Source organism: Lepidochelys olivacea, assembly GCF_965140295.1.
Source record: "Lepidochelys olivacea isolate rLepOli2 genome assembly, chromosome: 6".
Classification (NCBI taxonomy): Eukaryota; Metazoa; Chordata; order Testudines; family Cheloniidae; genus Lepidochelys; species Lepidochelys olivacea.
In genome coordinates, this window is record NC_140416.1 from 120,877,609 (window position 1) to 120,899,677 (window position 22,069).

Sequence of the window (22,069 nt, forward strand, 5' to 3'; positions counted from 1 at the left end):
AAAAAAAGTAAGTTTACTTGCTGTACTTAACTAATTAATAATAGACAGTAGCATTGCTATTAAAATTCATATTGAGATGGGCTATATCTGGAAAAGAGATACTTACACAGAACTGTTAGACACTAACAGTTTCCTGTACTTTCAGTTGGTCTGTATGTTAATAGTTTTTAGTGGAGGGAGAAGAGTGGAAATAGATGTGCAGTGTAATTCCTCTTGGGATGAGCTACTGGTTAGTTTAGCTTCAGAAGTTTAGAAATCTTTCCCACTTAAACTAGTTTAAAGAATGGTGAAGTGCCTTGAGGAAGGTATGTTGGTGCAGATAATGTCTCTGGTTTTAGTAAAATGTGTTTACATAGATTGGTATTTGACCCTTCTGATATGGACCAGATTTTTGGATTCAGTGCAGCCACTTCATGATGCAGATGGGCCTTTGGTTCTGGAATAAAGGAATCTGAGCACTCATAAAATTTTCTATGGGGATAATGATTTTTGCCAAAGGAGACAACTGACAGAATAGATACAAACTCCATGAAATTAAAACCCAATAGCTTCTTAGTTTGAAGTGTCTTTATCATATGGCATGCTTTTGTTGCAAATGTTTTCCTCCATGGGGTAGAAATAGCTGCAGAGTTAAAAAAAAATTTTATTTTCATAAGGAATAATGTCCCCCAAACTATACATTAATTGAGAATTCCATTGAGCCGTTCTAATGATGAAGTATGACTAATTTGTATAGTCCTTTCCCCAGAACCACAATTTGAAATTGGAGCTTTAAATTATGTACAGTTTCAGGATCATAGTAAGCACTCTTCAAAAAGGATTAAAGCTGACTTCCCTATTTCTTTCTCCACCCTTTGACTATTTAAAAAATGAATTTGACAAGCTGCTGAGCTGCAAGGAAAGTGTTGCATCCCACACCAATAGATGAAAGTTAACATCTTTGCTTTTATGGTGTACAAGCTGTCAAGGGCTTTCAAAAGTTCTTCCCCCTATGGCTTGACAACTTCTGTTTTCAAACTGTTTCTTAAAGTATCTAATGAAATTGTTGAGACACTTTTGCACTGTACCCTGAAGATTAACAAACTATCAAACCATGAAATCTAGTATTAAGATGCCTTCACTAAGTGTTCTGCTGCCAGCCCCGTCATCCAAAAGTTGGACCCTGCATTTCTCTGCTCTTAGGTGCTGTGGTGTGCTCAGTGGGAGTCTGTCTCTCAGGTAGCTACAGCCTAAACCATGTAAGTCTTTAAAGATATAAATTAAAGGTAGGGGCTCAAATCATCTTGAATCAGAATATTCCTGAATAGGAGGGCTTGCAACCAGATCCAAGTCTGAACTTTCCAAGAGTGAACTTGCAGCCAAAATTTTGGTTTGAATCCATCATTCAATATGTTTCATTGTGGACAAATACATGGAAATGGAAGTGTCTAGGTTAATTTAACTTGGAGAATGTTCTCAAACTTTAGAAGACCTCAAAAAAGAAATAGAGGCAGACTTCTGGGGCATGAGAAGTTGTGGATTGGATTTGGCTAGTTAAAACTTTAACAGAAAATAACATTTATTTTTCTTGTTAAAAATCAAGTTACATCTAACAATAAACTGCTTGTTTCTTATGAAAGCAAGTATGGTCAGACAAACCTTTGCACATACAAAAGACTACTGAACAGAATTTGAGTTTTTTCTCTGAACAAAATTACTGACCCTGAATTCATAACTGACAGGTATTTAGAGCCCTAATTGTACAGCCTCTCCTTCCTGGGCTGTGCCTTTAGGCATATGAATAGTCCCCTCAATCAAATCATGCACATGGAAAAATGTTTAGTATTGCAGTCTAGAGTATTAAGTTGAATTTCATTTTAAGCACCTGTTAAACTTAAGTGCAGTTTTACCTTAAAAAGTGACTGTAAAAACATGGGGGGGGGGAAGGTGGTGTCTCTCCATTATTTCACTGACTGCTATATTAGAAGACACTATGGGCAAATTGTGTAATTTTCTGTCACCTCTCCTGCCTGCCAGTTAAAGCTTCTGCAGGATAAATTATGTCCACATCAACACTTGTTACTTCCATCAGCTGTCAGTGGGGTTTCATAGGCACAGCTAGGGCTATAATTTGGCTTGCAGAATTGTAGTGCTAATACTAGGCAAGACGGAAGAACCCCTCTTGACACTCAGATCTCAGCCTTAGTTTATAGCGCTGGTACAAATTCAAGTTTGGTTTGGAAGTCATTGAGAAATGGGGAACTCTCAACTCATTTTTCAGGATAAGACCATCTATGCACCTTCTCTTGTAAACATTAGACAGTGAGGTGATCTACAGTCTACTTTTCTTTCATTTCTATATTTTATGCTACCTATAAAGGCCCAGGTGCAGCAAGCTACAATTAACAACCATCTCCAGGGTGGTCTAGAAGAGCTTGCACTAACCACTTCACAAGTGGAGAAAAGAATACATGGTGCAGTCTAAAGCCTAACTACTTTACAATTTGTTGGGTAAGAATTAGCCTTTACACTTCCATTCCGTGACAGGGAACAAAGTGAACTGGTAGTAAATTTAGAACATGAGTTGTTGATTAAACCTATATTGAAAGGAATAACAGATGCAAGGTGGTCTACTGTAATCTTCCCTTGTCCCAAAAAGGGTAGCGTAGTTCAGAAAATATAATTTATACCTTTCAAAATTAAGGTCTCAATGAAATTGTACAACTATATTTCCACAACTCAGTGTCAAGTGCCTGCAGTCTGCTACATTCAAAGCATACGTTCATTTAGGACCATGTTACTCAAAATTTTAAGAGTCCTAATAAGCCGAACAAATTCCAACCTTTAGTCACTTTCTTCCACAAACTGCAAATATTTAGGAGTTGGATATGAGCTCATTTCTTGTGTAAAAGATCAATGATTGAGTCAGCAGATAAAATGGAAAGTTGTCACTTAAACTAAAATGAGTTTGGTTTATTATAACATACTAAGTGAAACCTGTCTGAGCTTGGCTGAGACAATTCCTTCAAAAACTGTACTCTTCTGCAAAGCAAAGGTGATCCAGTTCTAGCATTAAGGCTCTTACAATATACAACAGTTAACTATGTAAACAACATGATAGGTTAAGTTTCAGAGAACTACACAGTTGGGAGGAGAGGAAGATTCTTCCATAAGACTCGTATCAGATTAGGTGTAAGGACAAAAGCATGAGGTGGTTACAACAGGAGAGTAGTGGAGAGATCTTGTCATCTTAGCTCCATGATACCGAAAACAAGAGACTGCTACTGCTGGAAAAGGCAGCAATAGCATTATAGCTCAAGTGGAGGGAGATGATTAGTGTTTTACCCTAGCTAGAAACACTATGGTGCTGTGTTTGGCAGAAGCACCAGAGTGACTTTGGATTTGAATAAGTTAATTTTATTCAAGTGCAAGATCACTGGTGGTGAGAAGCCTTGAATGTCATTAAGAACTCCCATTTTGAATTACCAGATGTGGAGCATAAAGAACAAATATGTTCACTTGGGAACCCTCAGCATGATGGCAAAGGTCTGAAGAGTATTTCTTTACTCCAAGTCTGTTAGATCACTTTTCACTGATTTCAACTACAATAGTGACCTACTTGTTGAGTACAGAACCAGACTACCCCCCCAAGCATATGCCATCAAATTACATTAGTCATGGGCTTGTGGAAAGAACTAGACTACAGCTCTGGAGCACTTTCAAAATCCTTCACAACAGAAGAGTTAAAAGGAGGCCCTTTCTGGCTCTCAATAGCCCTGGCTCTTAAAGCTCAGCTGGCTACTGTTAACAAGTTACCAGATCTTTTTATTCCCATTTCAAGCTTCTCTCTCCTTCCATCCCCAATTGTTCCCACTGACTACTTACAAGAAAAAAAAAAGTACAAATAGATAATGCATTAGCTTTATTTCTTATTTGAGATCCCCAGTAATACCCTCCATTGCGTAAATACCTAAAATGCAACATACAGGAAACGACAAAATTTAAAAACCAAAATACTAGTTCAGCATGTTGAAACTTGTATACTGGTAAGGACATACTTGATGAAGGGAATTAATGCATCAGCAGTGAACTGCTGAAGTTACTGTACTAAAACAAGTCCATTAGAAATGGCGGGGACACCAGCATAGCATTTCTTCCTTCATGTGTGGAAATACTTGTAGAGTATGAACTTAGAAATTATTCCTTGGAAGTTTGTAATGCAGGATTTACTATAGCTCACAAGACCCTTTCTAGCATCAGTCTTGTATCTATTTACAGTAGAGAGACTGGGTGTTGGATAATACTTTGCTAGAAGGAGTGACTAATAAAGTGGTATTAAAAAGGTCATGTAGGTGAGCAATGTCTTTACGTAGAACTTGTACTCAGCCGAAGTACCATATGTACACAAAATAGATCTACCATAATGCTAATATTAGTTTTATCGTGATACTGATCTTAATATTGCATCTTTTGTTGACAGATGTGCAGCCAGGTTCTCTCGAAAGTCATGGAGATAGTTGTATTGCTGAAAAATGTACAATCATATTTAGCAAAAGTGCTGAATGTGACGGACATGTTAATAAAGTTTTAAAAGAGAGATTAAATACTTTGTGGTTTAGGCAAGTCTCTAGCTATTAGGTTAGGATAAGACCTAATTAGGGCAGGAAGAGGCAGATTACCCCAAATCTGGCTACTGCATGATTCCTACACCTTACTCTGAAGCATTTGGTGCTGGCTACTGTTAGGACAGAGACAGGATATTGGACTAGATGGACCTTAAGTCTGATCCAATCTGGCAACTCCTGTGTTCCTGTTATAGTGAGGTTGGAGATATTACAATTCTGTTTGTGGCTGGCCTGAGTTTCTAAAATATTAAATAGGAAACTGCTTCATTTGTGAATAAGTAGCTCCACTTCCTCTGCATATAGTCCAAGAAGTAGAACACTGCTTCCAGCTAGCTGAATGCAGAGCACAACAATCTACATAGAGGGCTGGTAGGCCAATTCACTCTTGAGTAAAGACTCCAAATGGTGTAAACTGCATAACAAGTGTTCAAAAAAATATAGGCAATCAGGGAAATTTAAACACAGATCCCCCATATCTAATAAAAGCAGGGTGGGACTCCCCATCCTCTCCCTAGCTTCAATAAACAGTGCTTACTCTGCTCTCCACTCCGACTGAGCAGAAGTGTGCCTGCTTCCCAAATCCTATTTGGCTACTTCAACTAGCAATAGGCAGCATTCTCTGGCACTCTGCCTTCTTTAGAAGGCATTTAAAATAACATTGGATCTCGAAGTTAAATGGTGAGATCTTGACTGGTGTACATTTTCTGGCTTTATAAACTATTGTCTTGCTATTGTTTTATGACTTATGTATTCTGAGAAGGTTTAATACTAGCATTGGGATCTGGGCAGAGGACGATGATGGATGATAAATGGAAAATGACAGCTAGAATAGGAACTAATGTGTGTGAGGTGGGGAAGTTTAAGAATCATGGCAGATGATCAAGGTGCAGTGAGAATTAAAGGAAAGGAGGGATTTTGGCAATAGAAAGGAAGCAGCAACAACCCCTATTATAAGCTATAGGTGGGAGTGTGGTGGAGGGCAACAGGGGAGAGAAGTAAGAACAGAGCAAACTGCAGGGGCGGGGGAAAGAGAAGAGATAGAGTGGCTATTGGCAATAAAGGAGGAAAGATGTGAAGTTCTGGTGTGGACAGACCGAGACTGTGTTGGCATGATAGTATGTGACTAAAAGCAGCTCAAACCCAACATTCAAAGGCAGTAAGGACATGAATTACTAGAGGCCTTCTTTAACTCTCAGAAAGACAAAGCCATTCCCTTCATGAAGAGATCTTAGTACAGAGGCACAGTCCTCTACCCACCAGAGGTCTTCTCCATTTTATTATTCCCTCCCCCCAGAGCTTCCTTACCTTTATTGTCTGTATTGCCCCAGATCCTCTTAAGTCTCGGAGGCTCTCTATTGCCTCTTGGGGTTCCATTGCATCAGATAATTGAAGCAGAAGACATGCAGCTACTGTAAGGAAAAGAGATGCATAAATATGCATTCTAACAATCATCTCTGTATGTAATAAAACTTCTGCTCATTGATGTTTGTGCTTAGACAACCACTGGAGTCTCACGACCACTTCAGAACTGGAATTTCTTCATCATACAAAGGTCCACAGATCTGTTACAATGGATACTTCAACCTGGTTGCAGTTGGGGGCAGAACCAGGCCTGCCAGTCATTAGCAGCAGTGAAGTTTGCTCAAGTTTTCTCTGCATCCCCAGCAGTGTTCCAGAGGGAAAGTCCAAACTTTAATTCAAAATTTTAACAGTTTGGTCCCATAACATCTTGAGGGCTGCGTTTGCATTTTGGGAGATTGTTATCTCAGCTCCGCTCCCCTTCTGCGGTGTTTGCACCTTTTGGCACCCCTCAGGCTTTGGGGAAAGAACTAAGCTGAGAAAAAACAGACAAAACGAGAGGTGTGTGTCTCCTGCTTCCTCCTCACTAAGGGTCATGCAGGGAGTTCTCCCAGCTCTGAGGGCAGAGTTCAGTCCCCGCCCTGGCAGGAATGGAGGCAAGTGACAGCAAAGATGTGGAAAAGGAGATAGAAGCAAGATCTAGTTTGTTCCCTTTACAAATCAGACATGAAGTCTCTCCACACTTCCACGTATTTGATAGCACAGAGCGATAGTGCATTGTTCACCGGCTTTTTTTATTCTTTAACAAGTCTGACCAGATAACAGTTTCTTAGTTGATCAGTACCATAAAATACTAAATAAACTGGCTTGATCCTGCTTCATTTACCACAGTGGATGCCTGACCTGTTCTCACCCATATTTCTGCCAACAACTGTAGTAACTGAGACCTATCAAAGCATAACCAATCTTATTATAGGATGCTATTAAACTTCTCCCATTTTCCATGTATCTCCATAAGGCCTCCACTGTGCAAGGGCACCAAGTTCCATTTCCAATTCAGAAACCTCTGGTTCATAATGCATTTGGTCCTTTAGGCACCAGACTAATTTATATTTTAGTTCTATTACCAGAAGAGGACGTGGCTAAATTGTATTAAGTAATGACAATATTAAGCAATGACATGGGGGAAGGAAGGAAGGAAAAAATGCTTACTGAGACATGAACGTCCAAGTCCTCCATAACAGCTGAAAGAAAAGAATGTCTTGTTTTAATAGTGCAGTAGCAACCAAAGTCCCAAATCAGCACTAGGGCCTCATTGTGTTTGGTAATCCTTGCAAGATCACACAGAGATCAAGATGGCTGGAAGCTTTACCTCCCTCTTTTGTGAACTCTTTGGAAAAAGAATTCATTCAAAAATACCTTGACCACAGTTCCACTCGTCTCCTATAATCTAAGGAAACAAGCCTCACAATACAGGTGTGGGACACTAGAGTTGTGTGAAAATTCAGTCCTTTGGTAAAACCTGTGGGAATCCGCCCCTGCCAAAGAGTTGTGTTCTAGATTCACAGAAAGCAATATCAGATCATTTTGGTAGATTTTATGCCCACAGCTTCTCTGGTGCCTAATGGGAAAGAAGAAACACTGCATCCAATAGAAATACCTCATCCTACCTCTAGGTCAAAATTCCTCCTACCCACCCAAAGTCCATTTCTTAGTGGATTAGTAGAATGCACCATGATATCCTCATGTAAAGTGGATGGCCTGAAGCAATGTAGACTTATTTTTTAGTATCCATTAGTGTTTCCTAAAGGCTCAGGAAGTATGTCACTGTCAAGGCTGAATCCCCACTCTGTCACTTTGAGTGTAGAAGATGGGGGCCCACAAGGATTTTCAAAATCAATACTGGCCATTCCAGGCTTGTATTATACTCCCAAGGTTACAGCTTCTCTCTGACCTTGGCTTGGTAAACGCTCCCACCACCCAAATGCAAAAAAAACCCCAACCAACCCCTTTGAACCAGGAAGGAGCACTTGGGAATTCCTCCCTCTGGGGTACCCTCAAGCCCCCCCGGGGAAGAGCCGAGAAAGAAAAAGGAAATTAGCTGTTGCCACCAGCTAATCAAACAGCATATGCACAAACCTCTTAGGACACCAAAAATCCAATCCTGTTCTTTAAAAAAAAAGTAAATTTTATTAAAAATAAAAAGGAAGAAAATATACCTGGAACTTAGGCTTTTGCTGGATTTTAAAAGAGCAATTCCAAAAATTAAGCATCCAAACTAGCTTTCTTGGGGATTCAGCTTAAAGGTTACAAACAAACAAAAGCATCAGGGGTTAGCACAGAGGAGTCCACAAGCCAATAAGAAAAAAGAAATAACCCTAATTGTGTCTTTTTCGACATTCCCTAATTTTACTCACTATCTGACGCTTCAGATAGTAGGTTCAAGGTATGAATTGATAATCTATGATCATACCTGGCTTAAAGCTGCTTACAGCACTGCTGCTCTGTGTCCCTGCAGCCCAGAGAGAGCAACAGACAAAGGAAAAGTTTCCCCCCCACCCCAATTTTAAAAAGTTCTACCTTCCCATTGGCTCTTTTAGTCAGGTGCCCACTTCCTTCTCTTTACCTGGGGGGCTTTTATCCCTTTACAGGTGAAGCAAGCACAGAACAGCTACCAAGAGGGATTTTACAGTTAACTGGCTCGTTGGGTGTTCATAAAAGGGAGCTACCCCCAGCTTCATTTATCACAGTCACCCTGGCAGCTGCTGTGAATTTTAGTCAGTTTGTCTCAGGTGGTACACCATGCGTCACCCCACTAGACCAGCTCGGAAAAGGGGGGGGAGGCTCCATGTGTCCATCCCTACAAGGCCTAGCATTATTTCTCATTGAATGGGGCAAGGAAACGGAAGTAGTTGTAAGTGTGTGGCAGAAGACGACATGGTGAAAGAGAGGGAATGTCACAGTTTGAATTAACCCTAAAGGAAGCCAGCCAACTGTCATTTGACATTTGTTTATTGTACATTAAAGTTTTGATTGTTCATTCATCTGGAGGGAGGTTGATAGATGTCTTGTGGAGATAGGAAGGAAATAGGAACTTACTGTATTAATGTTTTCCGGTTGCTTTCCAGACAGCCCCTTAGTTCTTCCAGAATGGTACAGCAGTTGGTGATGTCAGGAGTGTCTCCATCAGGAATAGGATGATGGTGCACAATAATCCCGTGCTGCTGGTAGGAGTCTAGTAGGTTTGGCACCCGATATTTTGAGAGTTCTCCTCTGGTACAGAGCACAAATATATCCTGTGTCCCATACCTCTTTAATTCTTCTGCCAACAAACCAAGACACTTGCAAATAAAAAAAGCCTATCAAGTTTAAGATCTACTTAGACGAAAATGCTAATCAACTCAATTTCGGGGATTAATGTGAGAATCAGCAATGACCAGCTGACAAACACTAGAAGAACTGTAGGGTTAACCATGAACACTGTGTTTATGCTCATTGGTAGGATCCTGAAGTTGGCAAGTTATTGAAATAAAGATTAGAAGTGTTTGTGCTTAGGCTTTGAACTAACTCTTCTTGGGAAGCTTGCTAGCCTACATTGGGATTATCAGAGCGTCCTGTTATGGTAGAGAAAAAAAACTAAAGACAACCGCCTCTGGTTATGGGTTGTACATAGGCAGCAGTGAGTACTCTCAATTGGCAGTGAACCCATGTAAGAGGTGATGTTTTTCTCTTGCAAAAGCATCTCAGTACATTAAACAGTGCCCACAGCTTCACATTTCCCCAAGCACATTGAGCACTAGAGAAGACCGGATAAACACAACTGTCAAATCAATACTCCCTCAGGAACTTTTCACCCAGTAAAAGGAAACACTGCATGTATTTTTAAAAGGGAATTGCGAAACACGAATGCAGATGGCACATCTTAATTGCTTGCATAATGAGTGATGATTGTTTCATTTCTGAGAAAATACATGTGGTAACTGGAAACAGATTTGCTGGTTACAGAGATTATGCGATACAATTTTCAGTCTAAGAGAGCAGGCAAGATTCTAGTGACTAAAATAGTAAATGTATTTACTTTTAATTCACCATGTGCATTTGAAAGTGCTTACTTACAATATGAAAAAAAAAGACCTAAATTAGTATAGTGGTCCATATATATTATATATAAATCGAAAGAGCAAGAGCATGTGTTCATGGGTGTGTCTATGTAGCATATGTGTGTATATATTTTTAATATAAACTTACCTATATCTTTCTGAAGATTTCTTTTAACATCCTTGAACCTACAGCCTAAAATAAAATATGAAGAAGTGAGTTGTATGGAATAGAAACATTTGAAAAAACAATTCACTTTTGCAAATAGAGTAGTTGTGTAGAGGAGAGCAGACAGAACCATCATGTTTAATAAAGTAACAGGGCAGCTTTTCTAAGCCCGTAACTAAAATTTAGTTTTTAAGCCTTCCCAAAAGAGAGCGCTTCTGACATGATTAACTGGGCTACACTTAAAGAGATTGGCAAGAGGTCAGCAAGACGTGAGATGGCTGTAGGGTTACTAGTAGGAAGATTCCCTCCCTCTCCACAAGTTCTGGCATATAACAGATATTAAACTCTCCTCCCTATTTGGGTTCTCAGCGTGTCATTATCATTACCTTATTTTCTCCCAGTTTATTCCATAAAGAAGAGCTACAAAAGTGCTTTTAACATGATGCATATACCCAACAATGAGAGTTATCAGGACAGAAAATGGGCACAGCAATGCCTGAAACCCAGGGGCAATTGCATGGGTTGCGCTATAGTGTATAAGGCAAATGTGTGTGGCTAGATTGCATGCTCCAATTACTGCTCAAACTATTCCTCTCCTCTAGGTCTGCTAACTTTAAAACTGCCCTTACCACCTTTACTGCCCTTACTACCTCTGGGAGACATTTGTTCCCTTCTGAAGATGAAGTGTTGAGATCCTGCAAGTAGGAAGTTATATCTGCTGGCTTCCAACAGGTGGAATTTTGTGAGGCAGCAGCAGGCAGGCAGTGTTTAAAGAACAGACATGAGTTAAGAAGGGACACAGGTAGTTTGAAGACCAACATTTCAAACAGGTTTTGTATTGAATCTATTTCCAAAGCCTAAATATTTAACACTTTATCTATAAACATGTGTTTAAAGTGTCAATGAAATTCCGTTTGGAATTAAACAATCCCCATTTTGGCATTTGCAACCCAAACATTACAACAGAATGTAGTGCATGAGAACGAGACAATGATAATTGATTCCAAGCTAGGAGAAAAATAAGCAGTAAAAAACACAAGTGATTAAAACAGGTGAAATACTTCACTAACATCTTACATTTTTATAACGTAAGAGTGTAGGATTTTTTAGATGTGATTTTTAGTTTGACATTCCTTATAGTGGAAAAATTTGGCTTTGCCAGAATTGTCCCATTTCATGGCTTTGCATTGACATTTACTATTATAAAAGGTACTCCAATTTGAAAAGCACACTAGTTGATCAGCAGTTACCTTTCATCACTTCTTCTGGATTAGGCAAAAGAGCCTCAGGCATCAAACCAAGAGATCTGATACCTCCACTCTTTCCAGTATTGTGTGCTCAGAAGACATGGATATCACTCCACTAAGCGAGTACGGCTTTGAAGAGATCTTTGGGGACAGCATAATTTCCTTCTTGGTAGAAAGCATGTTTTAAAGCTAACTTCTAAAACCAGCGCTACCTACCTGGCAGAGAACATACTCCCAGAAACTGAGAACAATAGAGAGACGACAGGGCTAACCTACCAAAAGAAAATGCAGAATATAAACTTAAATTCCAACTCAAGTTTTCAATATTAGACAGCCACTTTTTCTGTGGGGTTGTGGAAAAGTAATTCAGCAGTATTCCAGTTTGAATAGCAAGAATTACAGCCAGAAAGCTTTGTAGTGCTTACTGATAAAAGAGAATCACATGTCCATACTACAACATTTTATTTCTGATCACGTATCGTACGCTTAAGTGAGAAGAGGTATCAACTATACACACGCACAGTGAAGAGGTTTTAACACTTCTGAGGTGTATATTAAAAGTATCAATACTTCATTCTGAACCATTTTACTACTTGATTAAATTCCACGTTGCCTCCACTGTAAGAGCTATGGATCAAACCATCTTAACCTACAACATCTTCACAGTGTGCCAGAAATTAAGAAGTTACTTGGGAAGTAAAGTAAATGGATTTTAGTCACTCACAAGTTATGTTTTAAACAGAGTCTGGACCAATATCTTCAAGTTGCAGAGAACCATGGTAGTTACATGACAACGAAACTTGCTAGTATACGTCTAGTGTTTGATTTCATTACTATTTCTATGACTTCTCTGAAATATCACTGAACATGACTGGCCTGCTGCAGGTTTCTTTAGGACAGGTACTATCTATTGTCCAGCTGTGTGGTTTTATGAACATTCAGGCCCACATTTACTGCAGATATTTAGTTGCAAGCAGCATACAAGTTTTCTATAAACCCTATGTTACTTGGGATATTTCTGCAAGGCCAGAAATTGCTGAGTGAAACATCTATGAGGGTATTTGATTACAAAGGATTTTCTGCTAAAAAAAAATATTTGTCTTACCATGATATCTGAAATGGTGTCTGATCATCTTGAATAGGCTCTTCATCAGATGAGTCAAACTCATTTGCTTGCATCGCGCCAGGCTTCAATAGAAGAGTAATTGCTGTAAGGAATTGTTCGTCAACATTTGCTGTGTTGCAAGCACACTACAGCAGAATGAGTTTTTTTTCTTTAGTAAAAGATTACCATTGTTCATGTAGGATGTATTACTTCTAAGACCACTTTGATGTAACTCAAAGGTTTAGTTTAAGATGATAGACTGCAACATTACTGAACGTTAGCCACTATCTACAGGTTCAATCTTATATAAGATTTTGAATCCTTATCTGTAGCTCTCTGCTACGTAAATAGTTCATTAGGGTTGTGAAAAACCCAGGTTTCAAATAGCAAAAAAAATTACTTCAGGTTCTCTTTTTTAAAGACCTGTAACTCTGAAGTATTCACATGAACATAACATACTTGAATATAAGATATGGGTATTAGAAACAGGATCTAATTTTAATATGTGAATGAAAACTTTTCCTCCTCAAGGTTATGAGTACATCAAGGTTCTTGCTATTCCTATTTTGAAAGTTTTAGAACTGTCTATGCAGCGAGAGAGGAATCAATGGCGATCCAGAGAAGTGCATTCCTAATAAGTGGATCAACTGTTATTCAATGTTGACAAGAGGGGAGCAGGTGGAGGAGCAGTGAACGTGAGGAGGCCTTAGCTCGAAGGTTGGCATGGCACCTGATACACAGCTCTGAATAAAACTGGCCAGTTCATTTTATTTTATGATCTTCACCATATTGGTCTCATTAGATGGTGGTTCTGCATTCTAGCTAGTGAATGGAAGAGCTGCAAACAAGAAATTTGTTAGATGTTATCTGACTTAGCATGCCTAATTTTGAAGGAAGTGGTAGGAAACAAGCCACTGAATGGACTAAAGTAATGAAAAAAAGTCATCTAAAGCAACAGGTACACAAGACAGGATATGTGCTCAGCTCAAAGTGCAGAAAGCAGTTTCTTGGATTCTTTAAGATCAGATGATCCATCAAATGAAACTGTCTACTGAATAACAAACATTGATTAGTTTGATGATCCTGCAAACAAGACATTCTCAATGCTATTGTCATCATCACTCCAGTCACAATGATTGCTAACAGAGACTTCAGTTGTGTCTGTTCATCTTTATCATCCAGAGATTAGCAATTATGACACTAACAACTGAAAGGCAAAGACTTGAGCCTAAAGTGTTCTTTAACACTAACCTCATTCCCCTCAGCGTAGCACAAAATGAGAAACAAAGAGACTGAAGCACTTCACCCTGGATATATCTCCACACACATTTTTAACTTACAAGTCCACTAATACATGCTGCTAGAATCAGCAGTAACATTAGTATAGCAGAACCTCAGCGTTATGAATACCAGAGTTCCAACCTGACCGGTCAGCCACACACCTCATTTGGAGCTGAAAGTACACAAAACAGGAAGCAGAAGGTAAAAAAGGAAAAGAAAAAAAAACAATACAGAATGGTGTTAAATGTAAACTACTAAAAAAGGGAAAAGGAAAGTTTAAAAAAAGATTTGACAAAGTAAGGAAACTGTTTGTGCTTGTTTCATTTGAAATTAAGATGGTAAAAAGCAGCATTTCTCTTGTGTATAGTAAAGTTTCAAAGCTGTATTAAGTCAGTGTTCAGTTGTAAACTTTTGAAAGAACAACTATAACGCTTTCTTTAGAGTTATGAGCAACCTCCATTCCCAAGTGTTTAACTCTGAGGTTCTACTGTACAAGACTGAACACTAGCAATGACCTAATAACAGCTACAAGCATTTATGCAGGGGGGGAAAAAAAGGCATCTCTACTTAAAGCTAAGGAGTCTATATCTGAAAAGAAAACTGTGCAAGTAGCTGCAAATGTCACCCAAAGAGGAAAAAAAATGAAAAAGTTGTCTTGTTTCGATAAACTGAAAATATGTTGAGAGAACTCAAGTGTTTTCATCTTAAACATTGGACGTATAGGTGTTTAGCACACTAGTTAAACCTTGTTGAGAAAGTACTGACAGTGCTAAAGCACACTGTGGAAGTTTAGAAGTTTTCCTGCAACCGCTAGCAGCTTCTTGGGTTTGTTGGTTGAAAAAGGAGAGCAGATCACTCCCACTTCCCAACTACACTTGGTGGAACACAGGAAAGTTATGGCGGTTAGATGCATAAATATGCTGAAATTTGCATTAAGCGCAAGGAGAACTTTCATCAAAATATAGCATGTTTTACATAACAAGGGAACAGATAAAGACACTAAGCTTACAAAAAGAAAAGGAGGACTTGTGGCACCTTAGAGACTAACCAATTTATTTGAGCATAAGCTTTCGTGAGCTACAGCTCACTTCATCGGATGCATACTGTGGAAACTGCAGAAGACATTACACATACAGAGATCATGAAACAATACCTCCTCCCACCCCACTCTCCTGCTGGTAATAGCTTATCTAAAGTGATCACTCTCCTTACAATGTGTATGATAATCAAGTTGGGCCATTTCCAGCACAAATCCAGGTTTTCTCACCACCCCCTCCCCTTCCAAAAACCACACACACAAACTCACTCTCCTGCTGGTAATAGCATTGTAAGGAGAGTGATCACTTTAGATAAGCTATTACCAGCAGGAGAGTGGGGTGGGAGGAGGTATTGTTTCATGGTCTCTGTATATATAATGTCTTCTGCAGTTTCCACAGTATGCATCCGATGAAGTGAGCTGTAGGTCACCAAAGTTTATGCTCAAATAAATTGGTTAGTCTCTAAGGTGTCACAAGTACTCCTTTTCTTTTTGTGAATACAGACTAACACAGCTGTTACTCTGAAACCTAAGCTTACAAAAGCAATTAAAATAGGGTTTGAAGGGATTTCACAGATTATAGGCTACCACCCAGACTGCAACAGTAATCTAAATCTGTCCTGAATTAATTAAAAGAACTGCAGCCACAAAAATCAAACTCAAAAAACAATTCAGAAATGCTGTAGAACCTTTCCAGTACTTAACCAATGTGACAGATCCCAAACATGGATGTCACAGGTTTAGATTCCTCTGCCACCGTCAAAAAGTCTAAAACATGGTTGTTACCATACAACCCCAATATCCCTCCTGCTATTCTAAAACTTAAAACTGAAGACCCAGATCTGTTTGTGAAGGAGCTTGCATCAAAAATGAGCAAGTAAAAGCACATTCAGACTGGTTTGGTCAAACCCTTGTAAAACATAGTAGGTGATGAAAAAGGTGGTACACTGATTACATTATCAGCTTCTGGAGGCAGGTACAAGAGTGATAGCCCTAACTAATTAGACTGGAGACACTTCTTGCACTTTACTTAGACAAGTGCAAGATCTCCATTAGAGACAAGGTGTATGCTTTTTAAAAAAAAATAGTTGAGGAATAAATAAGTTTACTACAGCCATATCTACACTTACAAGCTTACAGTGGCACAGCTGTATCGCTGTAAGAGTGCTTGCGTGGCTGTGTTATGCAGACAGGAGAGAGTTCTCTCGTCGACGTAATAAAACCAGTTCAACAATCAGCAGTAGCTATGTCGATGGGAGAGCGTCTCCCATCGACATAGCACTGTGCACACAAGCGTTTATGCCAACAAAACTCATGTCACTCGAGGGATGTTTTTTCACACCCCCGAGCAATAAAAGTTTTGCTGACCTAAGTGCTAGTGTAGACATGGCCTAAATGAATCATAGTATGAATTTCATTTCTAAAACCTCTGTAGGTTTTTGTCCTCCCTCCCAGGAAAAAGTGGGGTATTTTGTATGATTGGAAAAAAGTCACACTTCTGTACTATTGTCAAACAAAAGTTTCCATGAGCAACCTTGAAGTAACCAGAAAAGTAAAATCAGTCAAATAAAACATAGCATTCAAACAATGTCTTTAGCGCAGTCATACATGTATGTTGAGGATGGGAGCAAGTGTCAAAATATCAATCATATAGCAAGTATTAATATTTATCCAGGAACGCAGTCAGGGGCTGCTCTGAAGAATTCCCCAGGTCTTTAAATGATTGGCATTTACCCCAAGCACACAGAGATGTGTAACTGTGCCTTAGAACCAGTGTAATAATTCATTTCTACAGGGTTCCTCAAGCATATTTGAGAAACAAATCATCTGGATGGAAGATACATAAATTCAGTCTACACAGGTCAGGGCACCTCCAATAGCAGAGTGATGCCTGTTTGTGTTTGAGTTGCATGCATGAAAGTAATGCTTCTGAAAATCTGTGACATGAAAGCCCTGAAGACTGAAATCCTCTATTCACAGAACAAGTACAACACCAGCACCTGCTGTGCATCCTTTCTTACCTTTTCATGCCTTTGTCTCAACCTTATCCTAGAGAGATTACCTTTAGGGATGAGAGGAGCATTTAGTTCCCAGGCCTACTCAACATTAAGAGAACAGTTATTGCTAATTGGGATGATGATGGTTTGTGACATGAACTGAACTGACACCACTGTACCCATTTCAAACGATAGACCACAAACTGCCATTAGATAAAAAGAAAACGAGTACTTGTGGCACCTTAGAGACTAACCAATTTATTTGAGCATGAGCTTTCGTGAGCTACAGATCACTTCATCGGATGCATACTGTGGAAACTGCAGAAGACATCATATACACAGAGACCATGAAACAATACCTCCTCCCACCCCACTCTCCTGCTGGTAATAGCTCATCTAAAGTGATCACTCTCCTTACAATGTGTATGATAATCAAGTTGGGCCATTTCCAGCACAAATCCAGGTTTTCTCACCCTCCGCCCCCCCCCACAAACTCACTCTCCAGCCATTACCAACCAGGGAAGAATTCAAGTGGTTACCCTAGCTGTCAAAGGCTACATACTCATTACTTGTCTGAGCCATTCAGTTACGCAGCCAGGCAACTGCCAGCTCGCCCATGTCAGAAACAAGAAGGGTCCTTAAATGGAGATAGGCAGCAGTGTGATGGGCCTCAGGCTACTTAGCTAATAAGACATTTCAATGCCTGTGATATGCTTAGAGTGGAGATGGAAACTTCACAACTGAAGGCTACGTGAAAGCAGCACCAGCCTGGCACAGGGTCAGGGTTGTGGCAGCCCCATGAAAAGCTCAGACCTGTAGCAAGAGGTAAGTGGTGTTGCAACATGCTTCACCAGCAATATTACAATCACAGAAAGTATACATCATACAGATACAATCATGTTCAGTCATTGTGGGGGGAGGGGTAGCAGACAGCAGGGCAGAAATGCAGTCCGGAAAGCAGACGCCTTACAGCTTGTTAGCGGCCAGAGTATTTCCCCAGGGTAGGGGCCAGTGTCACATTTCCTGGGTTCCCAAATCCCTGACCCACAGATTCAGGAAGCAACTAAATGTTCAGAAGAGGTATCACAGAACAGAGGGATGTTTTTTGGGGGGGGAGGGGAACCCTGCCCTCCCCCCACAGCTCAGGAGGGAGGGAGGGTAACCCTGCCCCTCCTCCCCCCGGGGCTCAGGTTGAGGGGGAAGGGTAATCCTGCCCCCTCCCCCCCGGGATAACCGGGGCTCAGGATAGGGGAGGAGGGGTAACCCTGTCCGCCCGGGATAACCGGGGCTCAGGGTGTGGGGGAGGGGTAACCCTGTCCCCGCTCAGAGGGGGAGGGGTAACCCTCCCCGGGGCCCAGGAACGGGTGGGGGTAACCCGGTTCCGTCCGCCCTCCATCCCGGCCCGGCTGAGGTAGCCGTGGGAGGAGGCCGAGCGGCGCTCCCCAGCACACCGGCCCCTCAGGCCCCAGCACACCGGGCGCCCCTCACCAGGTTCACCATCCCGGCGCGCTCCCCGGCGCTCGGCCCGGGCCGCAGCCGCCGGTTTGAACAGGCCTCCGTCCCGCCCCTTAGGGTTCGGCCCGGCCCAGGGCGCTCATTGGTCAGTGCCTTCCCGCTCTCACCCAATCCCCTGCAGGCAGGCGGCTCGCGCCGGATACAAATAAACCCCGCCCCCCGACAACGGACGAGCCCTATTCCCCATCTGCTCCCCAAGCAACATGAAAAGCACCTTCTGATTGGCCGAAGTAGGCGGGCTTTGGAAACGCCCCCAAGCTCTAACGGGATTGGTTAGCTGGGAGGAAGGGGCGGGGATTATGGCTGGTCAATACTGAGTGGTTGAAAGGGCAGCTGTGGGCGGATGCACTGTTGCCAGGGTGCAGTAGGACGGTTGCTAAGGAGCAGGCCCTGGTGGTGTTTGGCCAAGGGAGGCTGGGGCTGAAGATGGTTGCTAAGGGGTGGGGCAGCAGCAGGGTATTCACCGGCAGGGGTATAGGACAGCTGCCAAGGGGTGAAGGAGACAGTAGGGTCCTTGCTAGCCAAGGCAGCCCCTGCGAGCCCCCGGGGCGTGAGCATCCTACAGCTCCTTTCACAGCTGGATGGGTGGAATTTGAATAGTTTGGTCAACACCATTGGTAAAAGGGGAACAAAATACAGTCTCCCTCCACAGGGTGTATTGATCCTTAGCTAGCTCTGTCGTAACTGTCTAACAGGTTCCTCTGGAGAGAGTGGCACAGAGTGGCCATAACCAACCTGTAGGGATCAAAGTTCTTTGCATGCTGTGTGTGTGCTGCACCTGTCTTGCCTCTGTGGTTGTCTTTGGCATAGCAATAGCCTGATGCTCTGCTTAGCACAATGGAAAGGAAGAGGGAGGGAACTGTTAGTTAAGTGCAAGGGTGAACTCCCTACCACTTACGAAAGGTGCTATGATGGTAGATTCTTCATGCACAAGATCAGAGGCTGAGTTTGAAAAGATGACCCTGAGTTTATACAGAGAGAGTACATGGGAGAGGAAGGATGCTTTTATGGTTAGAGAGTAACAGCCGTGTTAGTCTGTATTCGCAAAAAGAAAAGGAGTACTTGTGGCACCTTAGAGACTAACCAATTTATTTGAGCATGAGCTTTCTGATGAAGTGAGCTGTAGCTCACGAAAGCTCATGCTCAAATAAATTGGTTAGTCTCTAAGGTGCCACAAATACTCCTTTTCTTTTTATGGTTAGAGTACTGGATGGGGACTCAGGTAATCCCTCTGGCTCTACTGCAGCCTTGCAGTGTGACCTTGGTTCTGCCACACACATGGTAATGTTCAAAGGGCCTTTGACTGTTCTGCAGGGTATTTGGCTAGCCAGTTTTGGGTACACAGAAAATAGGGATTTTTCAAAGAATGCAGGCAGTGCTTGTTATTTCAAATTATGCACTTAGTATTGGATGCCCAGTCCTCAGCTGGACACCCAGTCACTGGGATGTCAGAACCTCACTACTATATGATGCTATGCTCTCCAGGCACTGCTGTTCTCCTAGGGGCAGACTCACCATTGCATCAGCAGGGAAAGAGAGAAGGCAGCTTGCACCATCTCTGTTCAGGCATTGCTGGGGACTAATTTAGCCCTTTCATAGGATAGGGTAGTCCTGAAGGTTGCCATAACTTGTCTTTGTTGTGATGACTCCTGTTAGAAATTTCTGGGACATAGAAACAGCAAGATGCTGGTCTGCCCCAGTCACATCCGTGGTCTAGAATGCCCTCTGCAGCCAGGGTTCTTGTGAGGTGGCGCACAGATGGGCAAATTGTCTCTACGCATGGTGTAGGGGCTCTAGGTACTAGAGTAATTGCACCTGTCCTATGGCCTGTTTGCCCTAGCCTAGCTGGCAGAAAGGGAAGACCACAGGCCAGTAATGAATCTCATCTGGCCCCATTTTAAAAAGTCACAGCCTCCCCCTGTTTCAGAGTGTTTCAGCCAACCTCTTATCGGGGCATCTATGGCTTATTGGGACAGTACAATGACATAGGAACATGAATTAAAAGCCTCAGAAATAGTGAGGAATTAATAGTTTGTTTGAAAAAGTGATATTAGAACAGCATTTCACATTCTGTTTTTGAGCATTGTAGAACTAGATTGTGAAGCGGCTAATTGGTAGTTTCTATACAATCTAATAAAACTTTTCAAAACCTTGGGTAGGCACAAATAGCTATTGGGGCCTGATCTAGGGGTTGAAGTGGGATCCCAGGAATTTTCAAAGCAGATGTTTGGCTGTAGCAAAGCTGCTGGAATGCACTGAGGTTGGTGGGATTTTCAAAAGGGCCTGTGCAAACTTTCTTGGTATAAAGAAAAGCTATATTAGGTTCATATTAGCATACATAAATTATACCCTTGTGTATGCTAATAAAATCTGAATGAGGAGCATTATAAAAGCAGGCTATTTTCAGATATCTCTGGAAAATGGCCAAAAATCACAGGATTTAGGGTAGGTGCAGGTGATGGGATCATCAAGAAAACCCAGAAATTGACACCATAGTTACAGAAATGACCTTGTGGCACCTTAGAGACTAACCAATTTATTTGAGCATAAGCTTTCGTGAGCTACAGCTCACTTCATTGGATGGATACTGTGGAAAGTGTAGAAGATCTTTTTATACACACAAAGCATGAAACAATACCTCCTCCCACCCCACTCTCCTGCTGGTAATAGCTTATCTAAAGTGATCACTCTCCTTACAATGTGTCTGATAATCAAGGCGGGCCATTTCCAGCACAAATCCAGGGTTTAACAAGAACATCGGGGAGGGGGAGAAAAAACAAGGGGAAATAGGTTACCTTGCATAATGACTTAGCCACTCCCAGTCTCTATTACCAGCAGGAGAGTGGGTTTGTGTGTGGGGGGGGTGAGAAAACCTGGATTTGTGCTGGAAATGGCCCAACTTGATTATCATACACATTGTAAGGAGAGTGATCACTTTAGGTAAGCTAATACCAGCAGGAGAGTGGGGTGGGGGGAGTATTTTTTCATGCTTTGTGTGTATAAAAAGATCTTCTACAGTTTCCACAGTATGCATCCGATGAAGTGAGCTGTAGGTCACGAAAGCTTATGCTCAAATAAATTGGTTAGTCTCTAAGGTGCCACAAGTCCTCCTTTTCTTTTTGTGAATACAGACTAACACGGCTGTTACTCTGAAACCTGTCAGAAATGACCTTGTTGAGGGAGAGCTGATGGGGGAGTACATGAGTACCCTTTTTGCCAGCACAGAGCAGAGGCTGTAAATGAGACAAACAACGTCAGAAGAGATGGCAAGATACACAATTTGTGGCAGGAGAGTGAACCCCATCTTTACATCTTCTGTGGCTGATATGGAACAGGTATGTTTTCTATTTCTATAAACTGCCTTATCTAACCCTGGTCTCTTCAGAGTTATATGTGCAACACTGACAATGTTCAGTACAGATGGGAAATTCACCATGGTATAGTATGCTTGCAGTTTTTTCCGCCCATTCATGGGGAAGATAACATAGTCTTTATACTTGTAGATTGTATTTAGGCACACAACAGCAATGGACTTGCTGATAACAGTAGTGTTCCCAATGGTCCTTTGAAAAGACCAAGTGACAAGTATGCCAAGTGCATTGTTGATCAGGACTTGTGTAGAGATGGGATTTTGTAAAGACATCATGTCCATACTGCCCATCATGAGGTCAAAAATGGTAAGAACAATCCATAGTGCTGTCTGGGTATTGAGAAATGTA

At 41.4% G+C, this 22,069-nt stretch overlaps 1 protein-coding gene across 5 annotated transcripts; it reads right to left on the reverse strand.

The window, feature by feature from the left end:
• Positions 1-91: 91 nt before the first annotated feature.
• CDKN3 (cyclin dependent kinase inhibitor 3) lies at positions 92-18,433 on the reverse strand. 5 transcript variants are annotated; one of them, XM_084631378.1, is made up of 9 exons: positions 18,324-18,391; positions 16,860-16,900; positions 12,522-12,604; positions 11,633-11,688; positions 10,152-10,196; positions 9,003-9,225; positions 7,116-7,147; positions 5,910-6,013; positions 3,883-4,504 (listed from the first exon to the last, which is right to left on the reverse strand). In XM_084631378.1, exons 3-9 carry the CDS (start codon positions 12,593-12,595, stop codon positions 4,418-4,420), a joined length of 621 nt encoding a protein of 206 aa, XP_084487504.1. In that variant the 5' UTR covers positions 12,596-12,604; positions 16,860-16,900; positions 18,324-18,391; the 3' UTR covers positions 3,883-4,417. The 5 variants fall into 5 exon arrangements, with proteins under 5 accessions (XP_084487505.1, XP_084487504.1, XP_084487502.1 ...); XM_084631379.1 differs by lacking the exons at positions 3,883-4,504; positions 16,860-16,900 and adding an exon at positions 92-622 and having other exon boundaries at positions 18,324-18,433; XM_084631376.1 differs by lacking the exon at positions 16,860-16,900 and having other exon boundaries at positions 9,003-9,222; positions 18,324-18,433.
• Between the last annotated feature and the right edge of the window lie 3,636 nt (positions 18,434-22,069).

Excerpts from the sequence above, each read along its gene's own strand:
- CDKN3 (XM_084631375.1), bottom strand. Across the intron at positions 11,689-12,521 it reads ACACCATTTCAGATATCATG|GTTAGCCCTGTCGTCTCTCT; the intron begins GTAAGACAAATA and ends TTCTTTTGGTAG. Across the intron at positions 4,505-5,909 it reads GGGCAATACAGACAATAAAG|CAATACAACTATCTCCATGA; the intron begins GTAAGGAAGCTC and ends TACATTTTTCAG.